Raw genomic sequence first — 15,972 nt, 5'->3', positions numbered from 1 at the left:
ATTTTTTTTCTTTTTCGGTTTCTTAAATCCTTCTTGGCAATGATTTCAGATTTAATCTTTCCTTGGAACAAACTTGTTGGCACACATCCATGATGTTCATTAATCATTATTATTATTATTATTATCTAAGGCAGCGAGTTGGCAAAATTGTTAACATGCTGGGCAAAATGCTCAGCAGGTTTTCATCCATCTTTATGTTTTGAGTTCAAATTCTGCCAAAGTCAATTTTACTTTAAATCTCTTTGGGGGTTGATAAAATGAATACCAGTTGAATACTGTGGTCAATGTAATTTACTTACCCCCACCCCTGAAATTGCTTGTTTCATGCCAAAATTTGAAATTATTATTATTATTATTATTATTACCAAGGTAGTGAGCTGGCAGAAACGTTAGCACGCCGGGCGAAATGCGTAGCCGTATTTTGTCTGCTGTTGCGTTCCGAGGTCAACTTTGCCTTTCATCCTTTCGGGGTCGATTAAATAAGTACCAGTTACGCACTGGGGTCGATGTAATCAACTTAATCCATTTGTCTGTCCTTGTTTGTCCACTCTATGTTTAGCCCCTTGTGGGTAATAAATAAATAGGTATTTCGTCTGCCGCTTTGTTCTGAGTTCAAATTCCACCGAGGTCGACTTTGCCTTTCATCCTTTCAGGGTTGATAAATTAAGTACCAGTTACGCACTGGGGTTGATATAATTGACTTAATCCATCTGTCTGTCCTTGTTTGTCCTCTCTGTGTTTATCCCCTTGTGGGTAGTAAAGAAATAGGTATTTCTTCTGCTGTTATGTTCTGTGTTCAAATTCTGCTGAGGTCGACTTTGCCTTTCATCCTTTCGAGGTCGATAAATTAAGTACCAGTTACGCACTGGGATTGATATAATTGACTTAATCCGTCTGTCTGTCCTTGTTTGTCCTCTCTGTGTTTAGCCCCTTGTGGGTAGTAAAGAAATAAGTATTTCTTCTGCTGTTATGTTCTGTGTTCAAATTCTGCTGAGGTCTACTTTGCCTTTCATCCTTTCTAGGTCGATAAACTATATACCAGTGAAACACTGGGGTCGATGCTAAGCATTTTGTCTATCTTTGTGTTCTGAGTTCAAATTCTGCTGAAGTTGAGTTTGCTTTTTAAATCCTTTTAGGGTTGGTCAGTTTCGGTTGAGTACTGGGGCCCATGTAATCAACTTCCGCTTCCACTCAAAAACAGCTGGCCCTGTGCTAAACTTTGAAACCATTGTTGTGAAAATGGCAGGAGTGGATGGTTCCGCTCTCTAAGTGTTGACCTGTGAGTCAGAGAAGAAATTGGAGAGGGCACTTTCTCTTAGGGTTTCAGGGAAATTTCAGACAGTGGGGTTCCTCGATTATCCCTAGAGCCCTTCCTGTATCAGGAGGGCCACATCTCTATCATCCCCCCACTTTTTTCTTACCTTTGTATGCTATGCATATGTCCCTTCTTTTCCAGTGTATACCATGTGTACTTTATTTTTTTAACCCTAACTCTAAACCCTAACCCCTAACCCTAACCCTAGGTTTTTATTATTATTTTATTATTAAATGTAACCCCCCCACAATTTATGTCTGTCTCTGTATTGTCTCTCTTATCCTTTGCCCTTGTGGCAAATAAATAAAATCATCATCGTTATTATTATTATTATTATTGTTTTGTAGTTGTTTATGCTCTTAAATTTGGTTCAGAATATTTTTGTTCATTCAAAAGTTGAATGGTATTTTATGCTGTTTTTTTTTTCTTTTCTTTCTTTTTCTATTTTAAAGCTGTGATATAAATACAATGACCTTATTGAATTCTGTCATCTGATCTGAATATTGTTTCAACTACTACTCTTCATATGATGGATTCCACTGTACGATTTCCTGTCCTCAATCCTGTGAGTAAAACCCACTAAAATATCTTACTTCCTACAACACGTCAATGAAATACATTCTTATCGCTTTCATCTAAACACACGCCAATGAAATCTATTCTGTATTGCTTGGTTTAAAACAATGAAATCTGTTCTTATCCACTTCATCTAAGCCATCACTTGAAATCTATCCTGGGTTATTTAGAATTAATAAAACAAACAAGAAAAAAGGAAAAAAAAAAATACTACACTTGTTCTTGTCTCTGCCATCTCAACACTTTAAGTATTAACCATTGTGCTGGCAGAATTGTTACTGTGCTGGACAAAATGCTCAGCAGCATTTTGTTTGTCTTTATGCTCTGAGTTCAAATGTCACTGACGTTGATTTTGTCGTTCATCCTTCTGGGGTCAATAAAATAAACGCCAGTTGATCACTGAGGTTGATGTGGTCAATTAGCTCCCTCCCCATAAAAATTTCAGGCTTTGTGCCTGTAATAGAAGGGATTATTATTATTATCACCATCATTATTATTATTGTGCTGGTGGCACATAAAGAGCACCATTCGAGCAGGAACGTTGTCAGTGCCACCTGACTGGTTCCTGTGTCAATGACATGTAAAAAGTACCATTCAAGCGTGGTCAATGCCAGTGCTGGTTGATTGGTCCCATGCTGGTGGCAATTAAAAATCACCATTCAAATGTGGTTGTTGCCAGTGTCGCCTGACTGGCCCTTGTGCTGGTGGCATGTAAAAAGCATCCACTACACTCTCTGAGTGGTTGGTGTTAGGAAGGACATCCAGCTGTAGAAACATTGCCAGATTGGATTGGAGCCTGGTGCAACCTTCTGGCTTGCCAGCACTCAGTCAAAACGTCCAACCCATGCCAGCATGGAAAGCAAATGTTAGACGACAATGATGATGATGATTAAGGTGGCGAGTTGGCAGAATCATTAGCACGCTGGGCAAAATGCTTAGTGGCATATCGTCTAACTTTATGTTCTGAGTTAAAATTCTGCCAAGATTGACTTTGCCTTTCATCTTTTCAGAGTCGTTGAAAAGAGTACCAGTCAAACACTGGGGTCCATGTAATTGACTATCTCCTTCTTGAAAAAATTTCAGGCCTTGTGCCCATAGTAGAAAGGATTATTATAATTATTAAAGGCGGTGAGCCAGCTGAATCGTTAGCATGCCAGGCAGAATGCTTAGCGCTATTTTGTCCGTCTTTATGTTCTGGCTTCAAATTCTGCTGAGGTTGACTTAGCCTTTCATTCTTTTGGGGTTGATGAAATAAGTACTAGTTATGCACTGGGGTTGATGTAATTGACTTATCCCCTTCCCCCAAATTTCAGCCCTTGTGATTATAATAGAAAGGATCATCGTCATCATCACCATCATCATTATTAAGGTGGTGAGCTGGCAGAATTGTTAGCATGCTGGGCAGAATGCTTAGTGCTATTTTGTCCGTTGAGTTCAAATACTGCCGAGGTTGACTTTGCCATTCATCCTTTCAGGGTCGATAAATTAAGTACCAGTAAGACACTGGGGTCAAGGTAATTGACTAGCCCCTAAAATTTCAAGCCTTGTGCCTTTAGTAGAAAGTATCTTCTACTATAACCCTGGGCCAACAAAAGTCTTGTGAGTAGATTTGGTTGATGGAAACTGAAAGATAGCTATTGTGTACGTGTATGCGTGCACCTCTGTCTTGACATCACATGATGGTTGTAAACGAGCATCATTGTCATACAAGTGACAATGTTTATTTCCAGTTTTATGCAGGGAAAAATGTCTGCCCTGGCAACAGGTGAAGGTTGCTGACAGGAAGAACATCCAGCTGTAGAAGATTTGCTTCAACAAATACCATCTCATCCATGGATGCATGGAAAAGTGGACATTATAACAATGATGATACTTATCTATTCATGTAGACCAGTGGTGGTCACCTAGAGTCTATATGGCTCTTGAGTGTCCATAAGCCCCTTTGGGGGTGCATATAAGATTTTGTTGTTAAAATTTTATGTGCAATAAATTGGTTTTACTTCTAGTATACAATTCCAAATAGTATTTGATTATAAAAATGCAGTAAAATTTTATATATACAGATGCAGGAGTGGCTGTGTGGTAAGAAGTTTGCTTCCCAACCATATCCTGGGTTCAGTCCCACTGCATAGCACCATGGGCAATGATTGCCTTCTACTATAACCCTGGGTTGACCAAAGCCTTGCAAGTGGATTTGGAAGAAACTGAAAGAAGCCCGTCGTGTGTGTGTGTGTGTATCTGTTTATTTGTGTTTGTCACCCCACCATTGCTTGACACCAATATTGGTGTGTTTATGTCCCTGTAACTTAGCAGTTTGACAAAAAAAGACCAATAGAATAAGTACTAGGCTTACAAAGAATAAATCTTGGGGTTGATTTGTTCGAAGAAAGATGGTGCTCCAGCATGGCTGCAGTCAAATGACTGAAACAAATATAAGAATACACTACACATCAGTAGTACTTATTTACTTACACTCTTTGTTCCCTAAGGACCCTAGGCCATTGATGACTATTCTCCACTATTCTTGCATTTGGGTTGTGTTCCCTTTAGTGCAGGCCTTCCTCTACCTTGTCTTGTGGATTTTGAATTGTCGTCAATGATTTTGTAACTTTACTTTTTTCTAGGTAGGACTATTGGCCCTTCACAAGCCCATTTCGTACCACTGTGACTCACAGTCACGCTGACATCTATATATCTATATATATATATATATTTGTATGTTATGTATGTATATAATTTCAATTCAAAGAAAGTTAGAGGCTGTGAATCCAACCAACTAATGTCTAACAGCTGATGAATACTATCCCTGGATTCCCTCCATTTTCTTCTTGCCATATATATATATATATATATATATATATATATATATATAAAATGCCTATGGGGGTCTGGTAAATAGGAATCAAAGGGGTCCATAGGCAAAAAAATGGTTGAGAGCCACTGCTGTACTTGCATAATCTATATTTAGAAATAGAAAGATAAAAAATAAATAAATAACATTACAGAACTCTCTCTCTCTCTCTCTTTCTCCCCTCTTCAACTTTTCTTTTATCTCATTTTCTCCCCTTCTCTTAGTTTATTTTCTACTCTTTTCCTTCATCTCACACACTCTCTCTTTTCTCACTTATCCTCCTCCCTCTCCTCCTCCCCCTCCTCCACTTTCTTGCCTACGTTATCTCCTCTTCAATCTCTCTCACTCTTTCCTTTCTCTTACAAAAACGAACCACTTCTCTACCTTCAGTCAACCTCTTGACTTACAATAGTCACCACCACCACCACCATTACAAGCCATTATGCAATTATTCAACCTGCTAGAAATAGCAACCAAATTTCTTCAAGCCTCACCCTACTGTCTTAAAGCAAGACCAAACACAGACACATTGGATAATGAAGTTGTATATATATATATATATATATATATATATATACACAAAAGAATGGAATGGTCAAGACAGGAATATCTAAGTGCCAGCATGGTCTTAGCTGTGGTGGCCAAGTGTGGACTTTTAAAGAACAAAAGAACATAGGTCTGCTTAATCAGGCCAGACCCGGGGCTAAATGATGTCAAGGAACTAAATTGGTTTCTGCTAATGTTTTTCAATTGCTGAGCTATTTTCTGTGAAGTGTTTTGGCTTGAAACCACCATTGTCGTCATTATCACCACTGCTACCATCATCACAGTCACTACCACCACAACTACTACACCAACACTGTCAATGATGACGACAAAGACCACCACTACCACCACACTACTACCGCCACAACATCACCACTGCTTCCACACGAACACTACCATCACCGCCACCACCACCATCAGGAACCAGTTAGGGAGCCTGCATATCAGGGTTCTATACCAGAGTCCATATAACCCTTAAGGGTCCATATAAGATTTGGTGGGGTCCACACAAGAAAATAGTTAATTAGGGAGCCATAACAATATTTTAAGGGCCCCTGAAAAAAATTTGCTTTAGATGTATGTATTGGTTATGTATTAGAAGAAACAGCTGGGTTTCTTTCTCTAACATTTTACATGGTTCAACCTAAACAAGGGAATGTGTGGGAAACAAAATAGGGATTTTGAAAGAAGTTTCTATAAAACTAATCTTTAAACATTGAATAGCTATGGGGGTCTACTAGAATAAAATAGTAATCAAAGGGGTTCATGAATAAAAAAATGGTTAAGAACTCCTGTTCTATATGGTCACTTGACCTACTAGAAATAACAGCTTATTCTTTCTGAAATCTATCTTAAAAGAAGGACCAGTTTAATAATGTGGTTTTGGGTTCCCTGCTCAAAGGAAAATAACAGAATGGCTATGGCTGGAATGTCTTTGATCATAGGTCTACTCAACTAGGACCTGGTGTTAAAACAATTATGATTACCTATGTTAACATAAACTTTTGGAGTTGCTTGAGCTGCACAAAATAGTAGTCATATCTCCCTCAGATTGCATCCTAAACTGTTTTATATTAAGGACAGGACAGATTAGATAATGGAGTCCTACAAAGACAGTGTGGTCATTATTGGAATGTCTTGGATCATCGTTTTGCTCAGAATCATTACATCTAACTCCCACTACTACTTTCACTCTCATTTACTTCATTCACTGGGTGTAGTTGAGTGGTTAAGTGCTTGCTTCCCAATCATGTCTTCAGTTCAGTCACACTGCACACCATCTTTGCCAATTATCTTCTTCTATAGCCCCGGGCTGACCAAAGCCTTGTGAGTGAATCTGATAGAGAATTTGAGAAAAGCCCACCGTGTGTGTGTGTGTGTGTGTGTGTGTGTGTTGTGTGTGTGTGTGTGTGTGTGTGTGTGTGTGTGTGTGTGTGTGTGTGTGTGCATGTTTATCTGTGTCTGTATCTGTCTGTATATGTATGTATCTGTGTTTGTGTCTATGTGTGTATCTGTGTTTGTGTCTAAGTGTGTATCTGTATGTATGTTTGTGTGTGTTTGACCCCCACCATCACTCGATAGCTGATTTTGGTTTCTTTATGTCTGCCTAACTTAGCAGTTTGGCAAAAGGGACTGAAAAAATAAAGTACCAGGCTTAAAAAAAAAAATCCAGGGGTTGAGTTGTTCAACTGAAACCCTTCAAGGTGGTGCCCCAGCATGGCCATAGTCCACTGCCTGAATCAAGTAAAAGGTGGACTATAAAAGATCATCACCAACATCAGCTCCAGGTACCAGCAGACAGGGAGCCTACCTATTCATGGTCACTGGACCAGCTAAAAATAGCAGCCAAGTCCCTCTCAAATCACACCGTCCTGCCTGCAAAAGGGAAGGGCACATTACACAATATAGTTTTAGATACACTGCCTGGGAGAAAGTAAAAGGAGTGGTCGTGATTAAAATGTTCTTGATCATAGATCTGCTTGATTAGGGTTGACCATGGGCTAAAACATCAAGGAGTCTGATGGTCACATGAGCTGTTAGAAATAGCAGGCAAATTCTGTTAGTTTACATCCTACTCTCTTTAAAAAAATGGTTCTTGATTTGCAGAAAAGGTTGGATGGTCATGACTGGAATGCCTCTGATCATAAATTTATGGCAACACTGACCATTAAGCACTGTTTCTCTCTCTTACTCCTACCACACCTCATTGTGTCCAAAAGAAAGTTTGAAGAGATTCTATTTCTGCCTTGATTCCCCCTCTTTTATTAACACCACTTCTTCTGCTCTCTTTCTCACATCTTCTCTCTTTCTCTCTTCCTATCACTCCTCTCTGTTTTTTGTCTGTCTCTCCCCTTCATGTCTCATTCTATCTTCCTCTTCCAATGTTTCCCTTACCTGCCTTCACCCATCTCTGCCTCAACAACCTCTTCCTTCTACTACAGCCCTCCCCCTCTCCTGCTACCTCTCCTTCTCTTCTAACTCCTTCCTCTTTTCTGATATTTCCATCCTTCACTTCCCCCTCTACCACCCTTTCTCTCCCCCCACTACTATCCCTTCACTTCCACTCCCTATATTTCTCTCCTGCTACCTTTCCTCCCCGCTACCTTCCTTCCCCTCTCTCTTTATCTACTACTCCCTCTTCTCCTGGCCAAAGCTGTTCACCTTCCTCTAGGTTCTCTCTCAGCTTAACCATCTGACACTTCACTGTCTTGCTGGGTCCATGGACACTGTCCACTCAGCACCTCACATCTACTGTGTCTGCTGTTAGTTACTGCTTTTGTAATACTGTAGTTATTACTACTGTTGTTGTTTAGCCTAAGTCTAGCTCTGGTTGAATAGACCTATGATCAGAAACCTTCTCTCCATGTCCATACTATTTTAAAGGAGCACTCGTCAATTACGACAATGAGGATCCCAGCTGATATGATCAACGGAACAGCCTGCTCGTGAAATTAACGTGTAAGTGGCAGAGCAATCCACAGACACGTGTACCCCTAACGCAGTTCTCAGGGAGATCCAGCGTGACGAGGCTGGCCCTTTGAAATACCGGTACAGCTCACTTTTGCCAGCTGAGCAACTGGAGCAACATGAAATAAAGTGTCTTGCTCAAGGACACAACACGCCGCCAGGAATTGAACTCACGACCTTACAGTCGTGAGCCGAATGCCCTAACCACTAAGCTACGCACCTTCACTTGATGACTATGATCAGAAACATTCTCTCCATGTCCATACTATTTCATTAGAGGTGATCTAATTGGATGACACATGAAGGGAGTGGTGGCACAATGTGCCTTTTCTATCATCATCGTCATTTTAACTCCTTTTACTCTGTTACTTGTTTCAGTCATTTGACTATGGCCATGCTGGAGCACTGCCTTAAAGGGTGTTAGTTGAAGAAATTGACCCCAGGACTTATTCTTTGTAAGCCTAGCACTTATTCTATCGGTCTCTTTTGCTGAACTGCTAAGTTACAGGATCATGAACATGTCAGCATTGGATGTCAAGTGATAGCAGGGGGCGAACACACACATACATACACACACATACATATGATGGGCTTCTTCCAGTTTCCATTTACCAAATCCACTCAAGAGGCTTTGGTTGGCCCGAGGTTATAGTAGGAGACACTTGCCCAAGGTGCTATACAGTTGAACTGAACCTGGAACTATGTGGTTGGGAAGCAAGCTTCTTACCAGACAGCCATGTCTTTGCATGGGTTGGACAAGTTTATTAAAATAGATTTCTATAGCTGGATGCCTTTCCTGCTGTCAACCCTTACCTGTTTCCCCATGGCCAGACATTAGGGATGAATGACACTGCTTGTATGACAGTGACTCTCATTTACAACTATTACATGATGTTAGGACAAGGGCACCCACCCCCACACACACACATGCACACACATCTTTTATCTTTTACTTGTTTCAGTCGTTGACTGCGGCCATGCTGGGGCACCACCTTGTAGGGTTTTACTTGAATAAATTGAACTCATGACTTACTTTTAAAGCCTCATATTTATTCTATTGGTTGTTTTTGCTGAACTGCTAGGTTACAGGGACATAAACTCGCCAACACTGGTTGTCAAGCAATGGTAGAGGGGACACACACACATACATATATATACACACACACACATACACACGATGGGCTTCTTTCAGTTTCCATCTACCAAATCCATTCATAAGTCTTTAGTTGGCTCAGAGCTGTAGTAGAAGATACTTGCCCAAGGTGTCATGCAATGAGACTGAATCCAGCAAAATTCTTGCCACACCTGTTCCTGTGTTAAAAATTTTACATTTTGTTGAATTTACCTGTAATTAGATTTACTTTTGGTTGAAATTATGTAATAGATTTATCTAAGAACTTTTTGTTAAATTGTGCTCCAAAAAGTCGTATAACTTTTATCTTCTACCTGTTTCAGTCATTAGACTGTGGCCATGCTGGGACACCACCTTGATTTCTTAGTCAAATGAATCAACCCCAGTGCTTATTTTTTAAGCCTGGTACTTATTCTGTTGATTCCTTTTGTTGACCCACTAAGTTACAGGGACGTAAACACACCAATGCTGGTTGTTGAGTGGTGATGGAGGTACAAACACAGACACACACACACAGATATATATATGTTGGGGCAAGTGAAACTGAAATTGAACCAAATTCGATGACTGGCATCCGGTCATTGCCAGTGCCACTGGACTGACTCCTGTGCAGGTGGCAAGTAAAGAAACACTGTTTCGACCCTGTGCTTGAGGAGACCTATTGAGTCAAGTACATCAACATAAAAAAATCAATGGAAATTGCAGTTGTGATACCGGTGCCGGTGGCACGTAAAAAGCACCATCTGAACGTGGCCGATGCCAGTGCCGCCTTGACTGGCTTCCGTGCCGGTGGCACGTAAAGAGCACCAACTGATCGTGGCCATTGCCAGTCTCGCCTGGCACCTGTACCAGTGGCACGTAAAAAGCACCCACTACACTCACAGAGTGGTTGGTGTTAGGAAGGGCATAAAGCTGTAGAAACACTGCCAGATCAGACTGGAGCCTGGTGCAGCATTCTGGCTTCCCAGACCCCGGTCGAACCGTTCAACCCATGCTAGCATGGAAAACGGACGTTGAACGATGATGATGATGATATACGATAGGCTTCTTTCAGTTTCCAGCTATCAAATCTACTCAAAAAGCTTTGGCTGGCCCAAAGCTATAGTGGAAGACACTTGCCCAAGGTGTCATCCAGTGGAACTGAACTCGAAACCATGTGGTTGGGACGTTGGTAAATATATAAAAAAAGTTAGTTGTTTTATGAAACCATCCTAAATTCATGATTACTTTAAAATTTAATGAAAACAAGGGGTGTATTTTGGTTAGAAATTGAGTAAAGAAAGGGTTAAGATGATAGGGTGTGAATCCAGGGGGATTTGGTTGCTATTTCTAGCCTGTTGAACAGCTATATACAGGCTTGTTTGTTATTGGTCTTTGTGTTGTTTATCGTATTGTTGTTGTTGGTGTTATTGTTTTGAGAGAGGAAACCAAACACATTTCAACTCAGTAACCAATAGCTTTATTATACAGCTGCTGCTGTTTAATATTCTCACCCTCTCTCTCCTTCCTCCCTCTCTCTCCTTCCTCCCTCTCTCTCCTTCTCTCTCTCTCTCTCTCCCTCTCTCTCTCCCACCATCACCACACTCACTTATAACTCTATTCTTGTTTTGAGATCTGGCAAGTACAATCGCAGCAAACTAATTGTTTTGTTTAGTTTATTACAACGACTACTACTACTACTACTACTACTACTACCTCTACTACTACTGCTGCTGACTAACCTGAGATCACTTCAGATTCAGCAGTGAAACCTATGATCAAAGACGTTTTAACTGTGACAGTCTTTAGTTCAGACATTATATATCTTGTGCTGGTTCCCATTCCTTTTCCAACTCACCGGAGGAAATTTAACTGCTCTTTCTGAAAAAAAAAAGGTTATATGACGCACCCCTTGTCATCTCTTGTAGCTGTTGTTAAGAAACAGTCGACAGTATTCTCCTCACCACCACTATATGTTCTAAATCAACAAGTCCCTGTCCTTCCCACTTCCAGTAAGATCTCATTACTAGTGAAGGAAGTTATTAATGGAATAATCTTGGAATTGTTTTTACCATGTCTTCAGACCTCCACATGCTTCTCAATTTACCAAAGTATCAGGTACGCTCTGAACATTTCTCCTTAATTTCATTTTACTTTTAACCTATTATTTCTGTTTTCCTTTTTTTATATCTCCTATCCTTCCCTTGTTTTGGCCATTTGACTGTGGTCATGCTGGGGCACTTGCTTTGGTGGTTAGTTTAACAGATTGACTCCAGATCTTATCTTTTAAACTTGGCGCTTTTGCCGAACTGCTAAGTTACAGGGTTGTAAACAAACCAACACCAATTTTCAAGTGGTGGTGGTAGTGGTAGGGGTACGACAGCACAAACATGAAAACTTATTGCCACAATGTTTCAGTCATTTGATTGTCTGGCCATGCTGGGGTACCGCCTTCAAGGGTTAATTAAACAGACTGACTTTAGTTCTTATCTTTTAGATGTATAACTTATCTATTGGTCTTTTTTGCCGAACTGCTAAGTTACTGGGTTGTAAACAAACCGACATCAGTTGTCAAGTGGTGGGTGGGTAGGAGACAAACACAAACATGAAGACATATACACACACATATACATAAATATATACAACCGGCTTCCACATAGTTTCAGCCTACCAAATTCATTCATAAGGCATTGGTCAGTTCCGCCAAGATCATCTTTGTTTTTCATCCTTTCATATGTGTGTGAGCATGTGTGTGTGTGTGGAGGGAGGTGTTGATAGAATTTGTATCAGTCATATACTGGGGCTGATGTCATCGACTAGTGCCCTCCCCACAAATTTAAGGCTTTGTGCCTTTAGTAGAAAGGATTATTATGTCCCTACATGTTTTTAATTGATTTTTGTAAGCCCTTGTGGCCAATAAAATAATTAATTATTATTATTATTATTATTATTATCATCATCATCGTTACTGAGGTGGCGAGCTGGCAGAATTGTTAGTACGCCGGATGAAATGCTTAGTGGTATTTCATCTGTCGTTTCGTTCTGAGTTCAAATTCCGCCGAGGTCGACTTTGCCTTTCATCCTTTCAGGGTCGATAAATTAAGTACCAGTTATGCACTGGGGTCGATGTAATCGACTTAATACCTATGTCTGTCCTTGTTTGTCCTCTCTGTGTTTAGCCCCTTGTGGGTAGTAAAGAAATAGGTATTTCATCTGCCGCTGTGTTCTGAGTCAAATTTGCCTTTCATCCTTTCGGGATCAATAAATTAAGTACCAGTGAAACTGGGGTTGGTGTAATCAACTAGTCCCCTCCCCACAAATTTCAGGCCTTGTGCCTTTAGTAGAAAGGATTGTTATTATTATTATTATTATTCTGTTGTTTCAGGGGGAGAGTAATTTTCTTTTTGTTCCTTATAATGTAAAACACTCACCGGTAATATTTCCATTGATTTCTTATATTTAAAAATAAGAAATAAGGGGAAATTTTACCGGTGAGTGTTTTACATTATAAGGCACAAAAAGAAAATTACTCTCCCCAGACACAACAGAATATGCTTCCATACATGAACTCAAAGAATCTTGCAAACCAAATCCAAAAAGGAAATTATTATTATTGTTAATATTAAAGGTGGCAAGCTGGCAGAATTGTTAGCATGCTGGGTGAAATGCTTAGAAGTATTTCATCTGCTGCTACATTCTGAGTTCAAATTCCACAGAGGTCGACTTTGCTTTTCATCCTTTCAGGGTCGATAAATTAAGTACCAGTTGAGTACTGGAGTTGATGTAATCGACTAGTCCCCTCATTATTCAACATTTGATTGCTTTGGGCAGATTTCTACTGCATCACCTTCTACACCTCCATGTTACACAGGTGTGTACTTCATTGTCTGTTCGTTTTTGTTGTTGTTGGGAAGTACAATCACTTCCAAGTATTTTTATTGCATTAGATTTTGTTGTAGGGTTTGGTTGCAGTCCTTTGTTGTTTTAGTGTTTGTATTATCATTATTATTATTATTATTATTATTATTATTATTATTATTATTAATATTATTATTATTATTATTATTAATATTATTAATATTAATATTATTATTATTAATAATAGTATTATTATTATTATTAATAGTATTATTATTATTATTATTATTATTAATAGTATTATTATTATTATTATTATTATTATTATTTAGCATGCCAGGCAAAATGCTTAGCAGTATTTTGTCCATTTTTATGTTCTGAGTTCAAATGCCACCGAGGTCGACTTTGCCTTTCATCATTTCGGGGGTCAATAAATTAAGTACCTGTGAAACATTGGGGTCGATGTAATTCACTTGTCCTCTCCCTCAAAATTTCAAGCCTTGTGCCTTTAGTAGAAAGGATTATTATTATTATTATTATTATTATTATTAAGGTGGTGAGCCAACAGAATCGTTAGCATGCTGGGTGAAATGCTTAGCATTATTTTGTCTGCTACTACATTCTGAGTTCAAATTTTGCCAAGTTCAACTTTGCCTTTTCTACCTTTCAGGGTCAATGAAATAAGTACCAGTGAAACACTGGGGTTGATGTAATCGACTATTCCACCCCCCCCCCAAATTGCTGCCCTAGTGGCAAAATTTGAAACCATTATTATTATGTTGCCATGCTGGGGCACTGCTTTGAAGTGTTTAGTTGAATAAATCAACCCCAGTTGTCAAGTAGTGGTGTGGTGGGGGACGAATACAAAGAACATACACACATAACTTAGTGGTTCACCAAAAGAGACTGATAGAATAAGTACTAAGCTTACAAAGAATAAGTCCTGGGGTCGATTTGCTTGACTAAAGGCGGTGCTCCAGCATGGCCACAGTCAAATGACTGGAAAAAGTAAAAGAATAAAAGAATATAAATGTGTGTGTATATATGTGTGTATGTGTGTATATGTGTGTGTGTGTATATATATATTATATATATACACATATAAATGTGTGTGTGTGTGTGTGTGTATTTATACATACACACACATGAGTAGGAACATAAATGCAAAGCAAAATGGTAAAAAATAGTATTTGATATATACACTGCTTATTCAATGGAATCGGTATATTTCCCACTGAAGTTCTCTAGAGTTCCATTTCCTAGCTGTTTCTTCTTCATCTTGTAGAGAGAAAAGGAGCAATATACACACATATATATCATCATCATTTAACATCCATTTTCCTTTCTGGATGGTTTGACATGAGCTGACCAGCTGAAGGGCTGCTCCAGCTCCCTGTCTGTTTTGGCATGGTTTCAATGGCTTCTTTCAGTTTCCATCTACCAAATCTATTTATGAGGCTTTGATTGGCCTGAAGCGATAGTAGAAATTTTTTCCCAAGATACCACTCAGTAGGGCTGAACCCGAAACCGTGCGGTTGGGAAGCAAACTTCTTACCACACAGCAATGTCTTTTGCTATTTTTTACGGCTTACCAAAAGAATATCTCCCGGGGATTTTGGCTTTACTTTATGCCCTTATCCCACCATATTCCCTCCATGTGTAGACATAGTGGAGGTACATAGTGGTTAGGGTGTTGGACTCCTGATCATAAGAATGTGGTTTTGATTCCTGAACTGGGTGATGTGTTGTGTTCTTGAGCAAAACCCTTCATTTCACGTTGCTCCAGTCCACTTGCAAAAATGATTGATTTTGATCTGGACCAGCATCCCATCCAGGCAGGAATATATATAAGTTATGTTAATTTTTTGGCTCAAAAAGTAAAAAGCAAGGCCATGTAGAGGGACATGGAGTTATGTACAGGGAGGGTGTTCATGCAAAGAGTTCAGGCCATTTGTGGTCAAGGGAGACTTTGAACCGAGCGGTTGTCGGCATCTTCACTATCTTGTCCGGCAGCTTATTCCACGGATCCGCAACCCGGACGGAGAAAGTCCATTTCCTTCGATTGAGATGAAATCGTCGCAGATAGAGCTTATTGGATGAGGGAAACTGGCCCTATGCTTCTTGTGGAGTAAAATGGACTAACCATGTGGACATGGATTAATAAGAAGAATCCTGCTTGTGTATGCTTAGCCATCAAACATTTTGAGAAGAGTAAAATAAGAAGAAGACTTAGGAGGCCTTTATGCGATCATTAGAAACCTGCAGAGATGCAATGTAGTGTAGTGATGTTGGTCAATAAATGAATGCCTAAGGTAGGGATGGAAAACCTTATTTGAGAAGCAGGTTGCATGAGACATGGGCCATCATCAGGTAGGCTGTACTGCTAAAAAAAATTCAAGGTAATCTTTTGTTAGGCCTGTCATTCAGAATATCCCACTGGCTGCTGTTTGCTCATGACTGCTCTTAGGTTTTGAACTAAATGAGAGGAAATTAAGGAACCCTCACCAAAAAGCTTGAAAAGCAAATAGATGGCTGCTACACAAGAATGTTAAGAATGGCGCTGAATGTTACATGGAGAATCCAATTGACCAATGAACAGCTTTATCAAGGTCTACCCAAAGGGACTGAGAAGATTCAGCAGAGAAGAATGAGAATTGTTGGTCATTGCATCTGGCACCCAGAAGAACCTGTGTGTCAACTGGTCTTATGGCAGTCAATTGAAGGAAGAACCAACAGGGAAAGAAGACG

The 15,972-nt window shown here is 39.7% G+C and overlaps 1 protein-coding gene across 5 annotated transcripts in view; it reads left to right on the top strand.

Moving 5' to 3' along the window:
* The window catches only part of LOC115223237 (inositol-trisphosphate 3-kinase homolog), a 70,176-nt gene that overhangs the window by 26,351 nt on the left and 27,853 nt on the right, over positions 1-15,972 (top strand). For 4 of the 5 annotated variants that reach the window (XM_029793730.2, XM_036512082.1, XM_036512083.1 and 1 more), the window contains exon 2: positions 1,768-1,880. In XM_029793730.2, the coding sequence (XP_029649590.1) occupies positions 1,842-1,880 (39 nt within the window). In that variant the 5' untranslated portion in view covers positions 1,768-1,841. Of the gene's footprint in view, positions 1-1,767; positions 1,881-10,976; positions 11,485-15,972 lie in introns of those variants that run through there. The other variant, XM_029793729.2, reaches the window with a different exon arrangement.

Source organism: Octopus sinensis, linkage group LG22 (assembly GCF_006345805.1).
Source record: "Octopus sinensis linkage group LG22, ASM634580v1, whole genome shotgun sequence".
Classification (NCBI taxonomy): domain Eukaryota; kingdom Metazoa; phylum Mollusca; class Cephalopoda; order Octopoda; family Octopodidae; genus Octopus; species Octopus sinensis.
The sequence above is the reverse complement of the archived record's forward strand: the minus strand, read 5'-3'. Positions and strand labels throughout refer to the sequence as shown.